The sequence below is a fragment of the Chelon labrosus genome (assembly GCF_963514085.1).
Source record: "Chelon labrosus genome assembly, chromosome: 18".
NCBI classification, from domain to species: Eukaryota; Metazoa; Chordata; class Actinopteri; order Mugiliformes; family Mugilidae; genus Chelon; species Chelon labrosus.
In genome coordinates this window covers 12,442,806-12,465,201 of record NC_140351.1, presented here as the reverse complement: position 1 = coordinate 12,465,201, position 22,396 = coordinate 12,442,806, and the positions used below count along the sequence as shown (strand labels likewise).

General features: G+C 42.3%; 1 protein-coding gene across 1 annotated transcript in view; it reads right to left on the bottom strand.

The window, feature by feature from the left end:
- Positions 1-22,396, bottom strand: part of LOC311503597 (cadherin-12-like) — a gene marked incomplete at its 5' end in the record, with an annotated part of 234,434 nt that overhangs the window by 63,195 nt on the left and 148,843 nt on the right. Inside the window, one exon of the mRNA XM_084566412.1 lies at positions 5,718-5,762. Coding sequence (XP_084422538.1) covers positions 5,718-5,747 — 30 coding nt within the window. Of the gene's footprint in view, positions 1-5,717 lie in introns of the transcript that reaches the window.

Below are 22,396 nucleotides of genomic sequence, written 5' to 3'. Positions count from 1 at the left end.
GTACCAATGGTTGCCAGTTACCTACTGCATGCAGTTAGATGGTGAAGCCACGTGGACTCGCTACATCGATTACTCGTCCACACTTCCTCTAGACTCACTCGCATTTTCATTTAATTAATTCTGTGCTGTGCTCTACCTCCACCAGTAACAACACAATGTTGGATTATACACTGTAAAATAAAAAAATGCCTAAAAAATTGATCATGGAGGAGGCGGAGCTTATGACCTATACTACAGCCAGTCACCAGGGGGAGCTCTACTTGCTTTTGCTTCACTTTTGAAAAACAGTTAAGCCGTCCACCTTTAAACTGTCTATGGTTTTATCAGGCACAGGCACAATCATGAACTGACTGGTTGTGTGGTTGTGAATCTGTTGTGGAAAAGCTTGACTTTGTACCATTATACGTAATTGTTCAGCTAGCGTTGGCTTGTGGGTTTCTTTTAGCCTCGTTCGCAGCATTTTATGTCACATTCCAGAGAATGTAAACACGATGATGGTGTGGATGCGTAACTTCAATGAGCGCATAACCATTAACAGACAATTATTCCAGGAACAGAACAAAAACACTGAACGTTAAGCGTACAAATGAATTATTTTCAGAGAGTGATAGCAGTATGGAATGGTCCTGCAGAGAAAACACTCCTTACCGAGGCTTGTAAAGTGTTGTAATTGGCCGAAAATTTGTATTTATATTTTTAAACCGCAGTGGGAATATTACAATTTTAACAGTATGTTATTTTCTTTTGGGTTTTCTTAATGTCTTTGGAGCTTGGGAGTTTCACATTTCTTTTCACTCAGAAGAGCAGCCTCTTTTTCTTCTCTTTTTATGTCCTTGGCAGACGGCTTTTATTTATATACAGTGTGAGTCAAATGTGGTAATAATACCTTCATTGTGCTATTTGAAAAGGAAATTTGATTCAGTTTGATCAATAGTGTGCATCTTCCACAGAGGTTTCTTAGTGACATAGTGACTCTTGAGAAATTGTGAATTGTATGTGAAAAAATGTTTTTTCTAAATACTGTTCTTGCTGGCCTTGAGCACGAGAGAAGAGCATTTGTTCTCATATCAGTGCTGGCAGAAGGGACTAGTTAGTGCAGAAAACAACGGTGAATCTCGTCGTGACCTTATTTGCACCTCAGGGAGCAACGGGGATAATTAAGTAAGTTGTGTGAGCTGGAGCTCCGAGTTGTGACCGTAGCATTTCTAGCATTCCCTTCACGTTCCGCGTCTGCCACCTCAACTTTTCCGACCATGAGGCAGTCCCAGCAAGAATATATATTCATTCTGACATGAATATTAAGATAAAAATCAATGCGAATATATTATTGTACTTTTTGTTTTCCACGGTTCTCAAATTAGCTTGCATGCAATAAATGGTAATAAAATCCTCAGTAAGAATTAATTACCTTTGTTTATTTCCTAAGTGGAAATGCTAACATTGCATATCTTTCTACTTGTGTCGCAAAAGAAAAGAAATGTTGCTTTGCTTGCACTCATTAATCCAAAATAGACCAGACCAGGCAAGTAGTGCTTTCTGTAGTGTATTACGGTTTGCTCTTGTTTATTTCCCTTCACAATTCGCTGCACTATACTAATATTTACCTCAACACACACACCAGGTTGTTAGTCTGGAAAGGCCCTAACTAGGACTTAAATTACTTGTGTGCACTCTATTAGTTGTTTACACACATTTGACTTTTAAATGTCTGTAATCTGCAAATGAAATAAGTAGGCACTATAAGTCATATCGCCTTCAGTAAAGGCCAGGACACACCAAACCGTGAAAGGTAAGTTTTGAAGCCTCCTCACGTCGTCGGTGTCTGGACCAAAGGGTTGCACTTTAACACACTGCAGAGACTACAACCAATGGCCTGTGTGCCTGAATGAAAGGAACTTCCTATACCAGCAGGCAGCAGTAGTCTCCCATCAAGTTCTTGTGAATTTTTTTGAAAATTGTAATGTTCTGATGAGATGCGCTGGTTCACAAGGCTCATCAGCCAGTCAAAGATGCCTTTCTGGGTGACTCATTGAACCACTGATTCAACGTGCTGTCACAAAGCTGCCAATGGCGGCTGAACTGGCGCCAATGGTGCAGGACACACCGCCAAAACTGGGGCCACAAACGCTCATGGTTGCCCAAACACTGACTGTTAGCTTTGTGTGTCATGGCCAAGTAACAGTAACACCAGTTACACCACTGAAACTGCAATAAATTAGAACTAGATTGGTTGAACGGATACACTGACTGATACATTTATTGCAGAAGCATCTTTGTATGTATGTATCTCAACTCTGTACACAGATCTCAAACTAGGTTTTGTTCTATGGATTTGGGATAAAAATATGCTATTGAAATTGCGTCCACTTTCGAAGAAGTGGGACGTTCAGAATGATTTATTTGTTTATACAAGATAGGTGCCTTTAAAACTAGGATACGCGCTGGAGTTGAGTGGTGAAATGAACTGGTACCGGTGTCATTACGTCTTATGAATACTGTTTCTGTGCTTGATATAGGCTCAGTGAAGTCTCCAAGACTCGGGATGTTTTGACATTTTAATAAAAAAGAAAGCAGTAAAGCATTCACAAGGACAACCAAATGTTATCTCGCTGTTTTGAAACATCTGCCTCCTCCACAAACAACCGCTGGTGCATTCAGGCGAAAGTCGCTAGTTAATAGGCGGACGAGTTGATCCGTAACACCGGTACTGACTGTGTGCTCCATCATCAGTGGCTGTCCCCTCTACTCCTCCTCCTCCTCCTCCTTGTCTTGAATTCTGTATGCTGTCAGGACTGACAAACTAACCACATCTTGTTAGTAGTGTGAATTATGGTTTTAATGGCCAGCACTAATTAGTAGAGACTTTGCAGTTGCAATTACAGTTGGCAGTGATGCATTTAATGCTACGTTCTTGGGATAGATTTTTATTATTGCTGACAAGGTCAGATTTTGGTGAAAACATGTGAAGGATTACACATTTGTGAGTAATATTATCTAATTTTCTTAGCTAGTTTAATTGGCAAAATGGAAACCAACCTAAAAGCTTGGAACTTTTTTTATTTTCATTCATCCAGAGACCTCAAATCTAGCAGCCATCACAACTTTGAAATTACAACTGGATAACGGCCAACTGTTTCAACTTTACACCTGATTAACTGTCGCAGTGGTGATTCTGTTTCCACTTTCTTGAGCTTTTAATACGAAAATATCTTCAGCTTCTTAAAAAAAAAACGCCCAAAGTCGTTATGCTAAAAACGATAACAAGGTTAGCAGGATGCTGGTAATAGCAGAAAAGCTGACGAACTGGTGGGATAATAGGCCGTGTATTTGCAGAGTTTTAGATTTTCCAGACAAATTGGCTTGCTTCTCCAGCGGCCCTGAAGCCAGTTCAGTCTCCCCGGCTTGTTCTTACGCTGTTACCCTGTGTTGCTCTGTGTGTGTGTGTGAAGCAGAAGGAATGAGCTGTGATTCGGGTATCGGAGCTAAATGACTGATGATTTGAATCGTCAGCGTTTATTTAACCGTTAAATAGAAGCACAATGCCGTTTGATTGCAAGCATAAATGTATGTGTCTAAGGTGATCAGGTCAATGACTAAATGAGTTATTCATATTTCAAGCAGCTACACAGATAGTATTGCAGTCCGCTATTAGGGGTGCTAAGGATGACCTATAAGCAGAGGTCTTAAATAATAGGTTTTTATCAATGTATTGAAGCAGAAAGATATATATACGACAACGACATATACTGCACAGTGGCAGAGGAGAGAGGTCACAGGACATGGGTGGAAATGTCTTCAACAGTTCCTGGTTTGATTCTACTGTCTTAATAAAAGCCCCTAAATTATGATGCTATCCCAAGTAAATATTGGATTTAGCGACAAATAGCAGCAGCCTGTGCAGTTAATTTACATGAATACTAAACATAATGCTGTTAAGAGTGTTGTATGGACGAATGTATGTGAGATTAAATAACATATTAAGTATCGGCGAATAAATCTAATTCATAGTAAACAGTTGACTTTCAATTGAACTTTTCTAGCTAGCGCTTGTAAAGTTAAGCTAGCTAACGTTACGTCTAGAGTGGCTTCTTTCTGTTTTTTTTTTTGTTTTTTTTTGACAAATTCTCTTAAAATAAATGTAAATCTCCATAGTATTAATATGTTATGGGAAACCCTGACACAGTTATTTGGGCTGAATATGTGTTTTTGTATGACCGACTGGCCAGATGACAACACTTTGCTAATGCTAAACACCGGCTAATGTTTCAGCTTTACTAAAAAAAAAAAAAAGAAAAGATGTCCTATCACTGCCTCCATCATTTCTTTTTTTTTCTTTTGGCTCTGCTGCCTCTCTTTAGCCGCTGCTGTCAGATAATTACTCCTTCAATTGGTCCAGAAGGGCACTTCTGCCACTCATGAGAAAGTAACTATCTCATGAGCCACTGTTGCCCCAGTGCTCTGCAGGTCAGTGAATGGAAATCGTGTTTACGCTCTTGAACGAATACATTACCACAATAAGGCATTGATGTATCATAAGAGCAGGCATTTATTGCGGCCTCACCGCTCATTACGATCCATTCATGAGCCTCGGAAACAAAACCCGTACCTAAGGCCTCTGTGATGGCACTTTGAGTAGATATGCCATCCACACCCTGTCCTCACAGCATCTAGGCATGATCTCTTTTAACTTTTGATCATGTCACTGCTACAGTCATTAAGAGGCAAAATCTTTTCCCTTAAGAGGGTCTCGACGAAAGTCCGAGGATCTCCGAATGCTTTTCATATGTTGGGGTATCTGTCAATTATTTTGAAGCAGTGCAGCAGCCCAGGATTAAGTGACTTACGAGTGCAGCAGACAGCAGCCTCCCTCCTCCTGCTTGAGCCTCAGAGACTTCCACAAACAGCATGGCATGTCAGGGCTGATTGCAGTGGCACTGGGGCAGATAAGTCAGTCTTACCATTATCCTATGTAAGCTAGGAGTGCCAAATTACAACTTTAGCCTTAAACCCCTACAGAGTTTGCTTACGAATGTCTTGAGCCACAGCAGTGAATAAAATATTCTATACTAAAAAGAGACATGGCCGAGGTTTGAGGGGGTACAAAAAGGAGTCTGATATGATGTGTGTGTGTATATATATATATATATATCTCTGGATTTAGTTTGAGCTGTTGGGACTCTCCTGTCTTTTTATTGCTGTCAGCATCTTCCCTGGCTCATAACTATGATGTCCTGACAGCTTTACAAGGACTGTAATTCAAATTTATTTCCACCACACCATCGATTCTCCCACTGCTTCAGTGTCATGTGTTTCTGGCTGCTCTAACATAGAAATGTTGTACATTTCCACTAGCATGTACGTACTTTCTCCCCAGTTTTACAATAACAGCGTTATTAAAGTGCAATGGCTCCAGGTACGAGATGAAAACGGCTTTGCTTTCAGATGTAATTGCATGCACAAGTTTTATGTAAATTGTTGTTTTATTTAAGAGTAGTTTGTTGTAAAGGACTGCCATACCCAAAAGATTGTTGAACACTTTTAAACTTAATCCGCATTAGAGTTCTGTTCTTTTCCCTTTCTCCCATTTTATCTCCCTCACGTTCCATTGCTCCCTCCATTTACCACCAATTCAATTTCTCCCGAGCTCCTTACAATGTGATTTATGACTTCTGCTGGACCATAAATAACTGCAAAAAAAAAAATAAAGGGCTTTTTACCTTGCCCACATACTGCGGGTCTGACCCCATGTACTCCTCCAGCACAAAGAACTGGTTCCACACCCAGCCCCTTTTGACCCGCTGAAATCCAGCTGCCCCATTCTTCATCGGGCCCACCAAGCTCCTGGCGTGCTCCCTCCCCGTCCTGCTCCGTCCCAGTGGCTGTGAAGGCGGACGCAAAGAAGAGACTGAACCCTCGTTGACAAGAATCCACAGGAACAGCAGCAGGCAGTTCCTTGTTAGCATTGGCGATCTGTGAGGTTCAGGTCCCCAAGTTAAAGTCCAGTGACGAGAACTGAGCCACAGTGAAACGATTTGTGACAGAGCGTATGGGGAATTGGTGACGTTTGGGGCTGCACTGGGTGTAGTAAACCCAAAAGGAGATTTCCCGGGTCTGTCAGGATATCCACTAGAGATTTGTGGAGCTCATCACCTGAAGGAAAGAACACAAAAACATGGTTAGAAAGGTCTTTTTTATTTTTTTTCCGATTCCCTATTGCTCGCAATACCTAAGTCTACATTACAGCATTATTATTCTGCTTAGAGGCCATTCTCATCTCATAGCACCTGTGATCATACCCGATTCAGTACTTTTATGGTTGCCGTCCTAATTGTGTTGATGCTACCGGAGCGAGTATCTGAGATCATATCCGTAAGAGTGAGAGTTGAAAGTAATCAGTGTTGATACATGCAGACAACAGATGCTTCAATAGCAAGCCAAGACAATGCATCTAACCAGAGGAAACATATGGCCAACCACAGGATATAGCTTATAAAATGCATGCCCTATTTGATAGCTTGAAATCCAAGCGCTAGCACCAAGATTGAGAAGTGGCTAATGGCATGCCGCGGCATATACCGATGACGTGCCAGGGCATACAGATAATGTACCTTGGCACAAGGAAGATGTACTGCGACGTTAGCCACACATTTTTACTTGTGTTAGCAAACACTCTGGCTACATCGGAATATCCTTAGCTGGAATATGCCATTTGCTATTACTATTTATTTTTCAGTATGAATGAAAACAATACCCATCCCAAATCTTACAGTGGGTATAATAGCTTGCCGTGCAGCCACTTTGTGACCTGCATTGTTTCCACCACCTGCCCACCTGCTTTAACCGCTCAAATGATAAATGATAGTATTTTAGTTCTCAAGCATGAAAATAAGTGTAGTAATTATTTGCCTGGTGATAGATTACCTCTACACCGGGCGGTTCCCATGGATGCATGCTCTAATTGGTTAGATTACTTGTCTCTGTAGCGAAAATTGTGACTTTATTTTTGCTGTCAATTACAGGCCACCGCACACTGTTCCACAGTCTTGGCAGTTCCTTGATTGCCCATAGAAGTTGAAAGTCATGTATTATTTAATGACACTTTAATAAGAGGGTGCCGGTGAGCTTCATGGTTCGCTTCACAAGTTTTGTCTTAGTATTTTTGATCAAACCTATCAGAAAGATCCCGAGAGTAGTGGTTAACCCTTTTTAAACAAGAAAATTGACAAAGACGTGCAACCATTCCATTGCAGGCAATCGTCTGAAGATAAAGCGTGATGCATTGGCAGTTCATATATCCCATTGACATGTGTACTGTATGAAATGTCAAAGCAAAGCGGCATGTTCGTGGTGATTTCTTTAAGATGTGTTGCTTTCTCTCAGACATCACTCCGCTGAGGAGCGCAATTTGACAGCCGGTGGCCACGGGAGATGGAGTCTATTGCTGTAGCATGTCATCTGATAGACATGCATTCTTTGAAAGTGGCACCTCGTTCAGAGGATAACCAATATTTGATCCAGCCCACAGACGCATAATTGAATATTTCCATTGGTTTTTATTTCCACTCTGCTTTGGACACATAATTCAATAGAATGAGCCCTGAGCATCGCCAGAATACAGCATGTTACAACATTATCCTGTCACAGTGTTGAGTCTGATTTTGTATGACAGGGTAAAGCACATTTGTAGTGTAAAATAAAATAGCATATCAAAGGCTTATTTTTCAACAGATTTTATACCATCTATTATTTATGAATAATTTCAATGATCTTCCAGTCTTCTAAGCAGGCTATTTGTAGTAGACTATTCTTGAAAATAACAAAGTTTGTATTGCAACCCTAGGTTCTGAGGGCCCCCTGGCAAAGATGTACGTGTGCTATACCCCTAGTGCTATACCTCCAGATGAATAAAAACAAAAAAAAACAAAACATGATTTATCTAGGGCGGCACAATGGCGAGGTGGTTAGCACTGATGCCACACAGGGAGAAGGTCGCTGGTCTGAATCCATGGGCCGACTGGGTCCTTTCTGTGTGGAGTTTGCATGTTCTCTATGTGTCTGCGTGGGTTCTCTCCGGTTACTCTGGCTTCCTCCCACCGTCCAAAGACATGGTTGTTAATTGGTGATTCTAAATTGGCCGTAGGTTAGCCCTGCGATGAACTGGCGACCTGTCCAGGGTGTACCCTGCCTCTCACCCGATGACAGCTGGGATAGGCTCCAGCAGACCCCGCGACCCTTAACAGGAATAAGCGGGTATAGAAGATGAATGAATGAATGAATGATTTATCTATCTACACAACAATACTCTATATAGGTATTGTTGATGCACTGTAGCACTTCATAAGTTTTAGGGTGTATACTGTGTCATTGCACAATATACCGAAAGGTTCTGTCTCATTTCTTTCATGGGTCCCCAAACAATTGCTTGTGTTTTCCGTCTTCACAGTTCACCCCTGTTCATGTCTACCTGAGTGCATTCATAAAAAACAAGAGATTGTGAATGGAAACTGGCAACTATAGTCCATATAGCTTCATCTCCTTGTGTATAACCTATTTGCGTGTAGAAAGACATCAATTATCATGGCTTTGAAGCCACAGGATAAGTATGGCAGTATGATATCAGGTGAGCTTTCATTAAGAAACCCTGTCAGTAATTGAACAATCAATCATTGCACAAACCATCCCATAGAACAGTTTGAAATATTACAGTACCGGCCTAATTTGTTCAACTTCATTCATTATTGAGCAAACCAGCACGCCACTGTTACTGTTCCCATATTGTTTACGCTCTTGACTACCATATCAACACTCGAGCATTCAGCTTTGGCCTTGTTACAAGACCCTAATTGCACTGAAAACAAGAGAGAGGGACCTCCAAATGGTTGGGATGAAGAATGGAGCTAATGGTTTCCACACCTGGTTTATTGTTCGTCTCTCCCCCCCTAATGCACTTAGAAGCTGTACAGTAATGGAAGACAGCGTGTCTAATTTCATAACCGGAGCCCTCATTGACATCATTGTCTTTGATTAATTATACAGACTTGGAACATGGGCTTCAGAGGAAGATTGCTTCAACAAGGTTATGGTGTACTCCCAGATCCATTTATTCTCACTGTCACGGCAGTATCTTAAAAGTCAAAACTGATCTGCAAAGTTCTCGGTGCAAAATTGGCAGGAACTGCCTTGACATGGGTCAGACATGCTTCTCCCGCAGGTCACTCCTCATTTAGCGTCGACATAATGGAAAATGACTGTTCCCATAATTCCTGCAAAATCACGTCTCTGCCACTGTATGGTCCAGGGAAGGCCTGATGCATATTTTATGAGATGAGTTCATTAGCATATGTCGGGCTTCGGTTGCGAGCCTTGACCTGGGTTGTCTACTTCAGATAACACAACGCGGTGGGCTGACAGTGTTCTCACACATCACCTTCAATAATCAAAGAACATATGGCTAGCCGATCTGCTGCTGCAGATTACCACCCACAAGAAACTCCCACAGAAAGTTATTAGTCGTCAAGGCTGCCATAAACATGGCAAGCAAATAAGTAGGCATTGACTTCTGGAATGGAGGGGAGAAATGAGTCACCTGGATCAAGTTGTTGTTTTGCATGCACTTTCATTTCCTGATAGGTAAGTGGGCAGAGATTTTTGTATTTCCTGCCTGAACAACTGTAGTGTTTTGCATTAGGAACTGGCATTATCATTCAGAGACGCAGGAGAAGTTGTTTAATAAGGTTCGGGAACTGCCTACTCATGATTCAGAGAGGAATATAAAACTGGGTGTAATTTCATATGTAAAGTAGATGATGCATTAATGCATCATGGCCGTGCAATATGGGAATATCGCATAGATATTTCAATAAACTGTGTCAAACAGTATGCATTTAATAACCGAGATAAGATGCAGTTGAGTGTATGGATATCACCCGGAATGTATGGTCGTGTTCTGGACACTGATAGTTGTGCAAGACTTCTGCGGTGGGCGCTTGTTTTGCCAGTCCAGAACTGACCTTGGACCCACAGTGGTACAATTCATACTTTACAATTACACATACTGAATAGGCATTGGTGTCATGAAGCATTCTCTACAGCAAAGGAACAATGGCATCTCAGACGGCTTCTTGAACTCTGGTTGGAGCTCGCCTGGGACAGGTGTCTTTCTTGTGAAGAATATTTTAACAGCTTACTGTAACTCGGACAACGGACATTAGTGCAAAGTCCAGTGAACTAAATGAAATGAGCTGTTCTGTTTTGTGTAAATTTCTCAAAGGGAGGTGGTCTTAGTCTGTCTTAGTCATATTTTTCCAATAGTGTTGGGGTAAAGAAACACGTTCTCTTTTATTTCCGGCAGATTTGATGGTTCACAGAGGGAAGAACCGCTTTCACTTGTCAAAAAGATTTTGGAGGAATGTAAACGCATATATACCGATCAGGCATATGGTAGAAGTCAATAATGCTGACCATCTTGTGACAATTCAGTGTTCTGCTGGGAAACTTTTGGACTTGGCATTCATGTGGATGTTACTTAGACATGAACCACCCACCTAGACCAGACCAGGCATCCCCACCCTATAGCAATGACACTCCTTGATGGCAGCAGCCATCCCCAACTCAACTCAAAAAACATGAAGAACAACACAAGGTGTTGACCTGGCCTCCAAATTCACTAGATCCCAAACAGAGGCCCCTCCTATCAAACCCATAGGACCCAAAGGCCCGCCACTAAAAACCATTCTGTTGCCAGACACCCTCAGAAGGCCCATGTCCATTCTCTGATGAGTCACAACTGTTTTGGAGGCACAAGGGAGACCTACACAATATTAGGAAGGTGGTCATAATGTTATGCCTGATTGGTGTATCTTATTGGATATTGTTTTGCGTCCATATAAACAGTTAAAATCAAAAAGTCAAAATCTCGGATCAGAATGATTTCAGTCCGTTTGCAGAAACATTGCAGATGCAACTAAATGAATTCTTTGTTGATATCCTTTGCACACTTTGCCAACTCAGAATATCCTTGTCTACATTTGTCAGTTTGTTCCCCAAGAAGTAACACTTCAAGAATTTGATTGCACTGGAATGTTAGTGAGCCTGGTCCTCAGTTGGCAGTTCCTTCACAATTACTTCAGTTTCCTACGCCTGCCCCTTTTTTAAATGTGACTGTCAATGAATATATATTTTAAATGTTTCCCCACTGTGTTGAGTCATTCAGCTCTCCATCAAGGTAGAGTGGGAAGCCTATTAAAATATGAATCCCGTCCATGCAATTAAATTGAAAAAGGAAAAACAAAAGGCTGGCGAAATACATTAGACGCCGCGTACTGTACGCCAAAGGACCTGAGGCATACGAGTAAAGATAACATTGTTTCCGGCGTGTAATTGCAACAGAAGGCCTCTCTCTCTTTGCACTGTCACCACAATAGTCAAGATAGCAACCTCAATTGAACTATAGCCCTGACTGATGAGAAAATATGTGCACCAAGGCCGAGGTGATGTGGGGAGAAAGAGTCGGTGAGGGCAAATCACTGCGAGGACATTGTTTTTGCGATGGCTGGGGCGGAAGAAGACGGTAATATCATTGAAAGCCTTCGGGGAAAGAGTGGGAGGAAAGGAGTGTAGGTGGAAGCCGTGTAATGAAAATGGGAGTAACAACACAGCTGGCCAGTCGAGCTAAATTATCAAAGAGCACCTCATGCGTAGGTTATAGCACAACCAAAGTAATGAATAGTGAATAAAATGGCTGGGTTAGTTACTCGGATACGTTTCCTCATTTGCGGCGCAATTTGGCTTTAGCCATTCTGTTGGAAGGGGCTTTATTCGTGCCTGAAATAACAGGTGCTGTTTGATGCAAAGCGCCCTTGTTGATGTGTAGAAAAGAAATAATTCTGGCCTTAACAATCTTTTCTTTTATGGATTCATTAACGGTGGAAATTCTAGCATGACGTGCACTCGCCTTTACTGCAGCCCGTGCACACTGCGTTTAGGGGAAAGCCAAAGACGCGCTTTCAGCTCATACCAAGGCTGAGCAGTTGTTAAATTTCGCGGCGGACGTGAAATGCTGCAGGCAACCGTAGCAGGTTGTTCTTTTTCTTAGACAAAGTTGCCCCTCACTGCGCCCGTGGTGTTCCATCTACACCAGCGCAATTTTCCAGCCATTAGAAGTCATTAATAAAAAGTTCACTCTGCACTTCAGCACTTGCAGGATAGTAGCGTATGAAGACAAGTGTTTCTCCTGTTTATCCACCCCCTCTGCATGCATCTCGGTTTTTGACCACCAGCACAGCACTTTGAATTAGATACGCTGCCAGCAAACTGATGCAGCGATAAATAACCCCGGCCATTTAAAAGAGATGATACCACTATTAAATGCCAGTAGTGCTTCTTCTGAACTATAGATTTGGACTCTTGAAGAATACCTCTATCTTTCATTGAGTTCATTAGAACACCAAGACAGTGGGCCAAAACACATTCCTTTAATAGTGACAAATGGCAACCGCTCTCGTTGCCAACACCATTTCTGTGATAAATGTGCTTTGATGCTTACTAAAGCGCTACGTCGGCAAAACCAAGAAGTCATCACTGGAAAGAGACATTGCAGGGTGTTTTTGTGGTGTTTGGGGAAGCTGCGAACTTTTTAGGTACTTTCCAAACAGTGAGCAGTTGCCACCGCTGTCTCCGTTGTTTCCAGTGTCGGGCACGGCGGAGATGTGACACTGCCAAGCAGGGGGAGGCTGACTGCTGCTGCTGTGCGGACGGAATGCGCGCTGCTCTGTGCCTGCTGTCGCCGCGATCGTGACGGCTCGACTTTTGTTTTTAAAAAAGGATTGCTTACAGATACAATAAAGCTGTTCGGATTGTATTTGTTTTTAATTGCATTATGCCGTGTCTTGTCCACTTCAGTCTGCCAGGTTTTGCAGTGCTGCAGCCTATTTGCATAGATGTGGATTTGTAGGCGCCAAATCCAATAAGTCTCATCTCTGACACCTGGACAGGCATAATAACTTCATACATAATCAACTGCTCATAGCTGCTGCCTTTAATTAAACTCCGTAAGAAACTCGATGCAGGTCCAAAATGAACCTCTGGTGTCAAGGTGCACTCTGCAGGACGGCGTCTGTTCTCAGCCAAAGATCTTGTGTGCCGCAAGGATCTCCACATTATTTTACAACCCTAAGTGTTTTTGTGGGTCTCATAACTCCAGCAGAGTGAGATATCACTGAAGCTTTCAAATTGCTTATCAATTTAATAGCTTTTAACCTTGACTTTTGATATTTGGGTGAAGCAGCTTGTTACAAACAGTGTTTGCCATATTGAGTAGCACTTATTTCAGATCCATATTTTTAGGTAAAATGTTTTATTTTTGTATTTTAAAAAGCCATTTGATCACAATCTAACTGGAATCTTTATCGACTCCCTAGGTTTTTTTTTTTGAATGTGCACAGAAACCATCTGGCAAGTGACTGTCACAAAGCAGCGTCTGGAAATAAAAGCCACAGTTAGGTTCGTCACAGCAAGAATAACCATTGATGTCAAATTTGCTTTCATATGGAATGGCTGCCACTCTGCTGACAGTCCTGCCAGAGTGTGTCAGATCTAAACCCAAAACAAATGAGTGGTCTGTTCGAAATGAACAGAAAATATTGAAGGGGGAGAGCAACATTAACTTTGCTGTTGCATCAAATTCAAACTGATATGCTTTAGCTCTCCAATAAATCCACTCCCATCTTATTATAGGTACATCTAGGGGTAATCATCAAATTGAAGAAAACTGACTTGGCAAACGATTATGAACAGCGAAGAATCCAAACAATGAGTATTTGTTTTCCCTTAAGTTCCCTATATCCTGATAAAGCAGCTTTTCTACCTTTTGTCATGTCTTTGACATGTGAAGTTTTGACAGATACAAATATTCGGAGTCAGGAGAGATGCCTGTTCTCATTCTGGAGCACTGAAAGACAGGCAGCTAGTGAGATGAAACAAAACACCCCTGTTGCCCCAAGGCAACCGGTGCACAGGCAACTGCTACAATCCAGGCAGACACATTTTGTTGACCCTATTACTTATGCTGCTTCAAAGCGGTTTATTGGGGCTCTTTCTTGAAAGGAGGGACTCTGAGTTTCATCCGATAACATCCTTGTGTTTTCTTTAAACATAACTCATGTGGAAGAGAATCTAATCGGAATAAGCAGAAGCCAAACTGTAGCACTGTCGTCCATGTCTACACCAGATGTGTGTGGCCTCGAATGTTCCAAGCTGGCTGTTTTTGACTTTTGAGGTTCAAGAGGCCCTGATAGATATCAAAAGTAATGATTACCTTATATGGGGGACAATGTTGCACTAGCTTAGTGCAAGTAGGGCTCTTTGTAGCATAGACTGTATATAAATATGGACACGGGCGGCTCCACCATGCGACTTTGGAGCCAAAGTTTGCCCGTACGGTCCGAGAGTGGCGCCACGCAGAGCCTTGATATCGATGACCCGACCACGCTTCCGCCAGACTCACTTACGTTTTCTTTTAATTTATACTGTGCTCTGCTCTGTCTCCACCAGTTACAAGGAAATAATGAATCATACACTGTACTTATTTATTGATTTGTTTTTTCCAGCTATCACGGTCCTACAGGATCGCTTCACGGAGCGGTTGGCATAGCAACTGGTTGTCATCATGAGATCACATCCTGTTTCTATAGCATCAAATAACTAACTAAAACAAAACTTATCAGAAAAATGGACACTTGAACATACATCAGTATTATATTGACCATCTAAAATGACTGAAACCATCCCACTTACATGGAGGAGGTGGAGCTTATGACCTATACTGCAGCCAGTCACCAAGGGGAGCCCTGCTTGCTTTGGCTTCACTTTTGAGGAGCTGTGCCGTCGCCCATCTTTATACAGCCTATGCTTTGTACCTCTTAGAGGTTGCAACACCACAGGGGTGGAGTGGGAATAAAAATCTGCTGTGGCTTTTGTCTCAGGCAGGCGCACCAGAACCCATTTGGAGACGCACCATCACTTCCGGCCTGTGTCCACTTTATGAATCCTGCAGTAAGCGGAGGTTAAATAAAGTATTTTCCTTTTTTCTGTCATTCAGGAAAAAGCAGACATGACAGTAGATCAAGGATATTTAGTTTCATGAGTTCAGTTCTGTCGTCTTAGGAGGTTCACATTGAATGCTCCCTCTGATGGTATATCACCTTGACTATAATCCAGTGCTTATGAAAAATAAATTAGCTACGTGTTCTACTGAACGAAGGTTGCCTCTCTGTTAGAAACTGAACTTTTCCCCCCTGAAGTTATGGAAGGCTTAGCTGTACAGACAAAACTGGCCTCAGGCAATAAAGAAGCTCCACACTGACTCAGCTCTCCCCAGCGTGAGCACGTCTGGATCCCCATCCAACAAAATCTATGATGCAACAGATATTCCTCCAGTGAAAGGTTATGATTAAAAGGGAAATATATATAAAACTTTAGGTATGCACTCAAGATCGGAATTAAAATTTTTCTTCCCTTAGCTTAGATGCTGTGGATAATTTGCGACGTGTCACACACATATGTGCACGTCCCCCCCCAAAAAAACCCTTGAAGGTAGAGCAGCTCAAAACTAATGCCCGGTTCCCGTTGTGTGTGTGTCACAGCTACTGCTGTTCTCTGATCTGAACTGAATGAATGTACATTAAAATAAAAGGTGTGACTGTGCAGGCCCGTCAGTACTCAGCTTGAATGCAAACCCAGAAGCCAAACTGACAGTAGGGGGAACCTGCTACTACGGGGCATGCACTGCAAACTCAGATAGTGTTTCAGCCCCTGCTGCTTCAGTTTGAACTCGGGAAAGAAAGATTCTGAGGCTGAACGCTGAATCTTGTCACAGAGTGTGCCATTAAATTTTGCTGAAGGCAATGCCGAGCATTGACAGACAAGCTTATAGAAGGCAAGTCAGATTATAGAGATAGACGGCATCAGGCAAGTGGTCAATCACCTGTTCTCCTCCAGGTGAAAAAAAAAAAAGCAAGAAAACTGTTTGCGGTTCTAAAGAAAGATACTTAATCAAACCTAAATTATAGATGTTTTTCTTTTTATTATTATAACTGCTGTCCTTATCATAAGTGCTTCTCCAAAAAGACTTAAACGAGAATGAGATATTAGGTTGTAAACAATATGCTTAAAAAACTCTTTTGCAAAAATAAACACTTTTCATTTGTGTGCGCAGCAAGCCGGGGCTTTTTGAGAAAGAAAAAAAAAAGGCATCCTTTGAAAAAGTGTTATTGCTTTATTGCTTTATTCCACACAATGAACGATTTAACCAAGTTGCCAGGCTGTAAACATCTCAGACAGTCACATATTGTAATAATTTTGCCTTTTCTGCTGTCACAAGTGTGGCGGATGTGCATTCGTATCCTGCATATATCCCACTATGGACGCGGTTGGTTGGTTCACAGATCTCGAACCACCCTCGGGAGAGTTGTTTAAAAAGTGAGACTCACAAAGTTTTCAGTGGAGGACCATTCGTTCCTGTGGAAAAAGACAGTCTGAGCTGCCTTTATTATCCCTAATGCCACATAAATGAAGAGTCCCCCATACTTTGTGAGGCGGGCGACTTGTCCCTTAAATATAGTGCATTAAAGTCAGTCATGGAGTAAACCCCTTGATGACATCGAGGCTCAGTCATTAGGCACCATTTAGCTGTTAGTTCCCTTAAATTCCCCCTTCTGAAGCAATTCACCGCTATCATTCTCTGAGCTCAGTGGAGTTTTAAAAGCGCAATTTGTTATATGGAATTGAAAAAAATTGAAATAAATAATAATATAATAAAAAAAAAAATGAGTGGTTCCAGTTTCCAGAAGGGTAGTTTCTGTCACATACTCCTGAAATATTGAAGCCACTTCCACCACAATGCTTACTTGTGCAAGTTGCAAGTAATGATTACGTGCAAAACTAGAAACTGTTGACTAACTGCATGGCATGCATATGAAAAATCACCGCAACAGCATGGAACCGTGCCATTTTTTTGTTTCTCAGCTCGTGCCATTTCTACTGCACACGGACACTGGTGGCAACTGGTGTTTGCGCCCACCGTCGTCAGACACTGCCGCAGCATATAAATCATCCACCAAGCAGCTTGCATGATGATCCGCCCGCATAAGCTACGTGATCTCGGCTTCCTGCGGGAACCCCACCCCCCCCCAGGCCTCTGTGTTGCCCGACTCCGATAGGCGAGGGAGGCAATTTGCTGCGCGGGAAAGCGGAGGCATGCAGAGGGGATGGAGATCCATGCAAGGCTAAAAACGTACTCCAGCTGACCTACTATCGACCTACTATCCAGGTCTCTTGCGGGGAGCTTCGGTCATGGTTGCATTTACGGTTTCGCTCATTGACTACCTGTCCTTGACAAGAGGTATGAGTCGTAAGACTGTAAAAAGAAAAATAAGCTGTCTGTGCCGAGCTACTTCTTCCTCCTCTCAATCTGGACTGAAGGCAAGGTGTTACATTGGCGGCTCACTATATAAGCTTGTGTCACAAATTTGTTGTACGAGACGTGCCATGTAGATGCTTGCTGGTTAGCATGCCAACTTCAGCATAATTTAAACATTAAATTGCCCCATTAGTGTATAAAATGAAGTGTAGACAACTTCCACCATGCTATAATTAAATACTAAAATGCAACATATCAAGAAATAATATTAATTAACCAGTCAAAATTGGTCATTTAAAAGTTTCCAGAACCTTCTCTCAGCCCTGTTCGCAAGGCCTTAACATAATTTTGATAAACACTTTGACTGGGTAGTAAATGGTGGGTTAATTATTTTCCGATGTTGTGTTTTTTTTTTTTTTTTTTACATCTGCTCAACTTCAGTTTCACATTCGAGTCAGCAGGAACTAAATCTGCGCAATTTACAGTTAAAGGATTTTAAATATGCAACGGAATGGTTTCTTACGAGCGACCAGATAATCCCGTTATTTGGCAGACATAATGGCGGCACTTCATCCGGCGTATTAGAGGCGGAGTGCGCAGTTAGCAGTCGCAGACATGCCAGGATAACGAATCTTCAATTAATCTATCATTTTCGAGTCGAAAAGAACGACTCGGTCGCTCAATTCCGCCTGCTTTGTGGGTGTTACATCACCTTAAATCCCTTTATTACCGATGAGGTGCTGATTCAGTATCGTGTAGCGGCTCCTGCGCGGCTAATTAGCGCTGTCTTCGTCAGATCAAGTAGATTTTTAGCATTTGTAAATGTTGATCAATCCTTCAGTAGATGTGTTAAAGTGACAAATTTATTTCCTTTTGCGACCTTTATTGGTCATTTGCTGAACTTAATTAACAAAAAAAGGAAAAAAAACAAAACAAACTACTGATTTACTGTGAGTGTGCCTCTTTAATCACAGCAGAGCAGCGTTTGCCTATTATGGCTGTTGTCTCCTTCTAATTACCCTGATCTAATAAGTGCATTTGCTTGCTGTGACAGACACATATCCCAAACTGTTATGACTGTCATTACCCGGCCGTGGCATTTTTCAGCCGGCGCGCTTCTCATTTTCGCTTAATTAGACAGTGCTAAATGTTAACAGATAAAGCTTGGGCGAGCAAGTCAGTCTGCGTTCAGATTTATACCCGGGCCGAGCAGATGGCAATAAATTAGGTATGAGAGAGAGAGAGGGAGAACCGGCCTAAACGATTTCTGAACTCCTGTTTAATGGAAGCGGAAAACGAGCCAGCCGCGCTCTGGTATTTGAACGTGGTCGCGTCTGTTCTAATCAACAGTAGTGGATTGTGAACAATTCCACGTCTTACCACACCTCTACTATTGTTTTTTTTTGTTTTTTACTGTTGTTTTTCTATTGAAGGTCAGAATATACACTTAAGAAGCACAGCTCTTATATTCAGAACATTCAGGTCAAAAGGTTTTCGCCCAAAGATGTCTCGAAATCCACCAAAAGCCTCTCCGTTGTGCTTATCACATTGATCCAGTACGTAGAGATTTCTCACCGAGTGAAAAAGGTTTCTTTGGAAGTTCAAGTAAAGAAGAGAAGAAAAAAATAAAATCTTGCAAGCATGTACTGTATCATTTTGAGTGTTTAGAAAAGTGCGAATGCGTTCCTCGCTCCTCAGCGGTGTCATTCACTCGAACGCAGCCGACGTCTCCACCTCTGCAGTCAACCGAAACGCGTCTTGACACCGCGACGAGACGGTGAAATCACAAACCGCAACTCCCGTTCGCCGCCCGCAGTCAGCAATAGAGACGGCATGGAGAAGCAGCCTGCTCGCTTCTTGCCATGCTGGGCCAAGAATATAAACTCCTCTTTCAACTTGGAAGTATAAAATAAGTTCACGCCGAATACGTCTTCTCCCACTTGTGTTCTTTGCCTTTTGTTTACATTTTCCCTTCCGCGGTAATGACTACAGTCAGCCGGGGGAATTCTCACCCGATGAACGCCTTATTATTTGATTATTCCAGACAGCTCTAAAAAGTGTGTGTGTGTGTGCGTGTGCCGAGGCCTGGTGATGCTTAATTAAGTGGCTCCGATGCAGCGGATCCGTCACTTTTTGGGAGCGGAGGACGGGTGCGAACTGAAAACAAATTAAGTCCCCTTTGCTGTGCACTATTGACAAACAATGCTGCGCTCATGAATACGAAAATCAGCATTTTGATTTGGTGGGAGGCGAATTCCTGAAATGACTGAAGTACAATAGATTAAACATGGCTCATGTAGCTATACTGTACAAAAATGGCGTTATTTCTTCCTTGTGGAGAGATCATAAGCAGATAATGAAGGTTGAAGAAATATTGATCCATATCTTCCATCTTTTCCAACTTGCTATAGTTTCAGTCAGTGAAGGATTACACATGGAAAAAGGAAGTGGCAACTTATGGAGCAGAAAAGCTGTAGTTCCATGAACGGCCACTTGAGGGTGGCTCCGAAAGTGAGTCTCTACAGCTAACTTCCCCATTCACGTCAACTCAACAGGGCTGAATTTGTTTATTTCTTCATTTATTCTTGCTCATTTAAATGTTATAAAGCAAGTTTAGTCGGGCTCACAAGCTAAAGTGTGTCGTCATTTGTGAAAAGCGTGACAGAGAAGAGTTGACGTGGCCGACTAGACGGAAAATCTTGTGGAAATACTACACGATCAGCGACAACATTAGCTTTGCGGAAGAGCTTAAGTTTCTCTAAATGGAGATAATTGAATCAAATCGAGTCGACTCCACTCGCACTCTCTACCCCTTTGCCCACTTTCGAGTCAACCCTGAATTGAGCCAGTCATTCGGTGGATGGCGACAGCCGCCGCACTTGAAAACCCCTCACTTCAAGACACCTCACTTCAAAACCACTCTTTAGAAAACCTACCGGTGGAAGCGCCTTTTTTATCGAGTCTGTGGGTAAAGTTAAACTGGAGGGCACGGATGTGTGAGACGGTGTCGGCTCTTTGCATCAGTTTGCTCCTGCTCTCTGTGCCGACACATAACGTAATTTATGTTTTGTTTGTTTTGTGCACCTGAATTCCAAGGCAAAGCTGTTGTCATTCGCATGTTTGTCAGTTTCTTTTGTCAGACAACTGAATGGGCATGAAATAGAGACTGAAACAGAGCCAATTAAAACTCCATGATAAGCAGCGAGCGTATTCGGAGACATTTTCGAGCTGCTGCTCTGCACTGCTGGAAACATATTTTTTATAACCATGGCGTCATCGAGCAAAGTCACTCTGCACTATGAGCCACAGACAATGGTTATGCTGCGATTTTGGCCTTATTCACCTGTAAAATGGCTCTTTGAGCTGAGGCAATGTAAGTGGAAGAAGATGTTAATGTTCTTTTTGTATGTAAATTCAGTGACCTGAATTTAAATGCATAAAAATCCACATTTTATAAGTGTGGCATTTATGTTAATATTAACAAAAGCACTGTAGTGTTTCATCACAGCTCCAAAAGCACATTTAGGTGACCAGAACCACATTCAGCAGGAACCGTAGCACACTCGAAATGATGGCGTTGCTGAATAAATGATAGAGTTCACGACCATTGATCGGGTTAATCTTAACTGCATTTAGGGGTCATCGTCACAACCTTATTCTCTTTTTTTTTTTTTTGCAATGTGTTTTTTTTCCCCTCTACATACTAATAAGCGGCTTAACTGCTGCTGTTTAACCACGATGGGGGTGAATCTGTATGAAACGGCGTGTAATGGATTCGTCATAATGCATCCGAGTGTTTAACTTTACAGTTTCATTCAAAATACAGCCGCATTAGTCTCTTTTTCAAAACAAGATTCATCACCATGGTTTTTCTATTACCGCCGTAATCTAAATGCAAATTCCGACTGTCCCTTTTTCCACCAGGATGATGCTTCTGGCACAGCGTGTGCGCTCGAATTGAGACGTGCCTTCCCCTCCCGTCCTACCTCTGTTACACGGGAATTTAACTTCCAATGAAGACTGCTTATCTTGTTGACATGTTGTGAAAGAAGATATGTCACTAATCGAACAACAACCAAAAAAAAAAATAAAAAATTGTGATACCTTTTGTCCAGATCTGCACACGCGAGGCCGAGAGCTGTTTGCACACATAGGCACGGGGTCACCTGAAGAGTAGAACGTCTCTAGAATAAGCTGAGTCAAGGATGCATGACGTAGATTTTAAATCTCATCAAATCAATTTACATATTTTAAAATGTAATCCTAAAGGAATATTCTCTATTTTTCACATGGACTTAAAGGTAAACGTTGCAGAGTTTCCCCCTCACTGAAGGTGCCACTTTCATTGCACCGGGAATCGGGGAACACACACTATGCGCACACTCGGTGTGAAGCCACAGACGTCCTAGGTGCACTGATACGAGCTGGTGGCAATGAAAGTCTTCATCATTCCTGCCTCCCTTTTTGCCCAGTCATCAATTTTCCCTGCATGGATATGGTCCTGAGTGACACCTGGCGAGTTGCTTTCTCCTATCTGTCCTCTTCCGTGGCACCGTAAATACATCCATAGCGCCGGAGCCGAACGTGCCTGTCCTTGTGTAACTTTTAAACCCATGTGCTGGTGGTCTGATACCAGTAATCTTCCTCGGCACGTTGCTGCTTTGGAAATGCCACTCAATTGTAGTCAGTCATCGTGGTCATGGACACTCGCCGTGGCCTTTTCTTGTCGTTTTTGTAGATAGATGTTCGGGCTATGTAATATCTGGATCTGTATCATTTATTTGTCCACTGTCTTTCACTGGGCTACAGCACATCTGCCTCCTTAGTCACAAAGTAAAGTTACCCTGCACTTTAGAAATAGTGCACAGTCCATGCTAATTAGTTCAGATTCCTGTGTCCGTACCAATAATTTTTAGCTGTCAAGAGTTATGCGACAGGAAGCGCTGAAGTTTATTCGTAGGTCGGAACAAAATGCCAGAT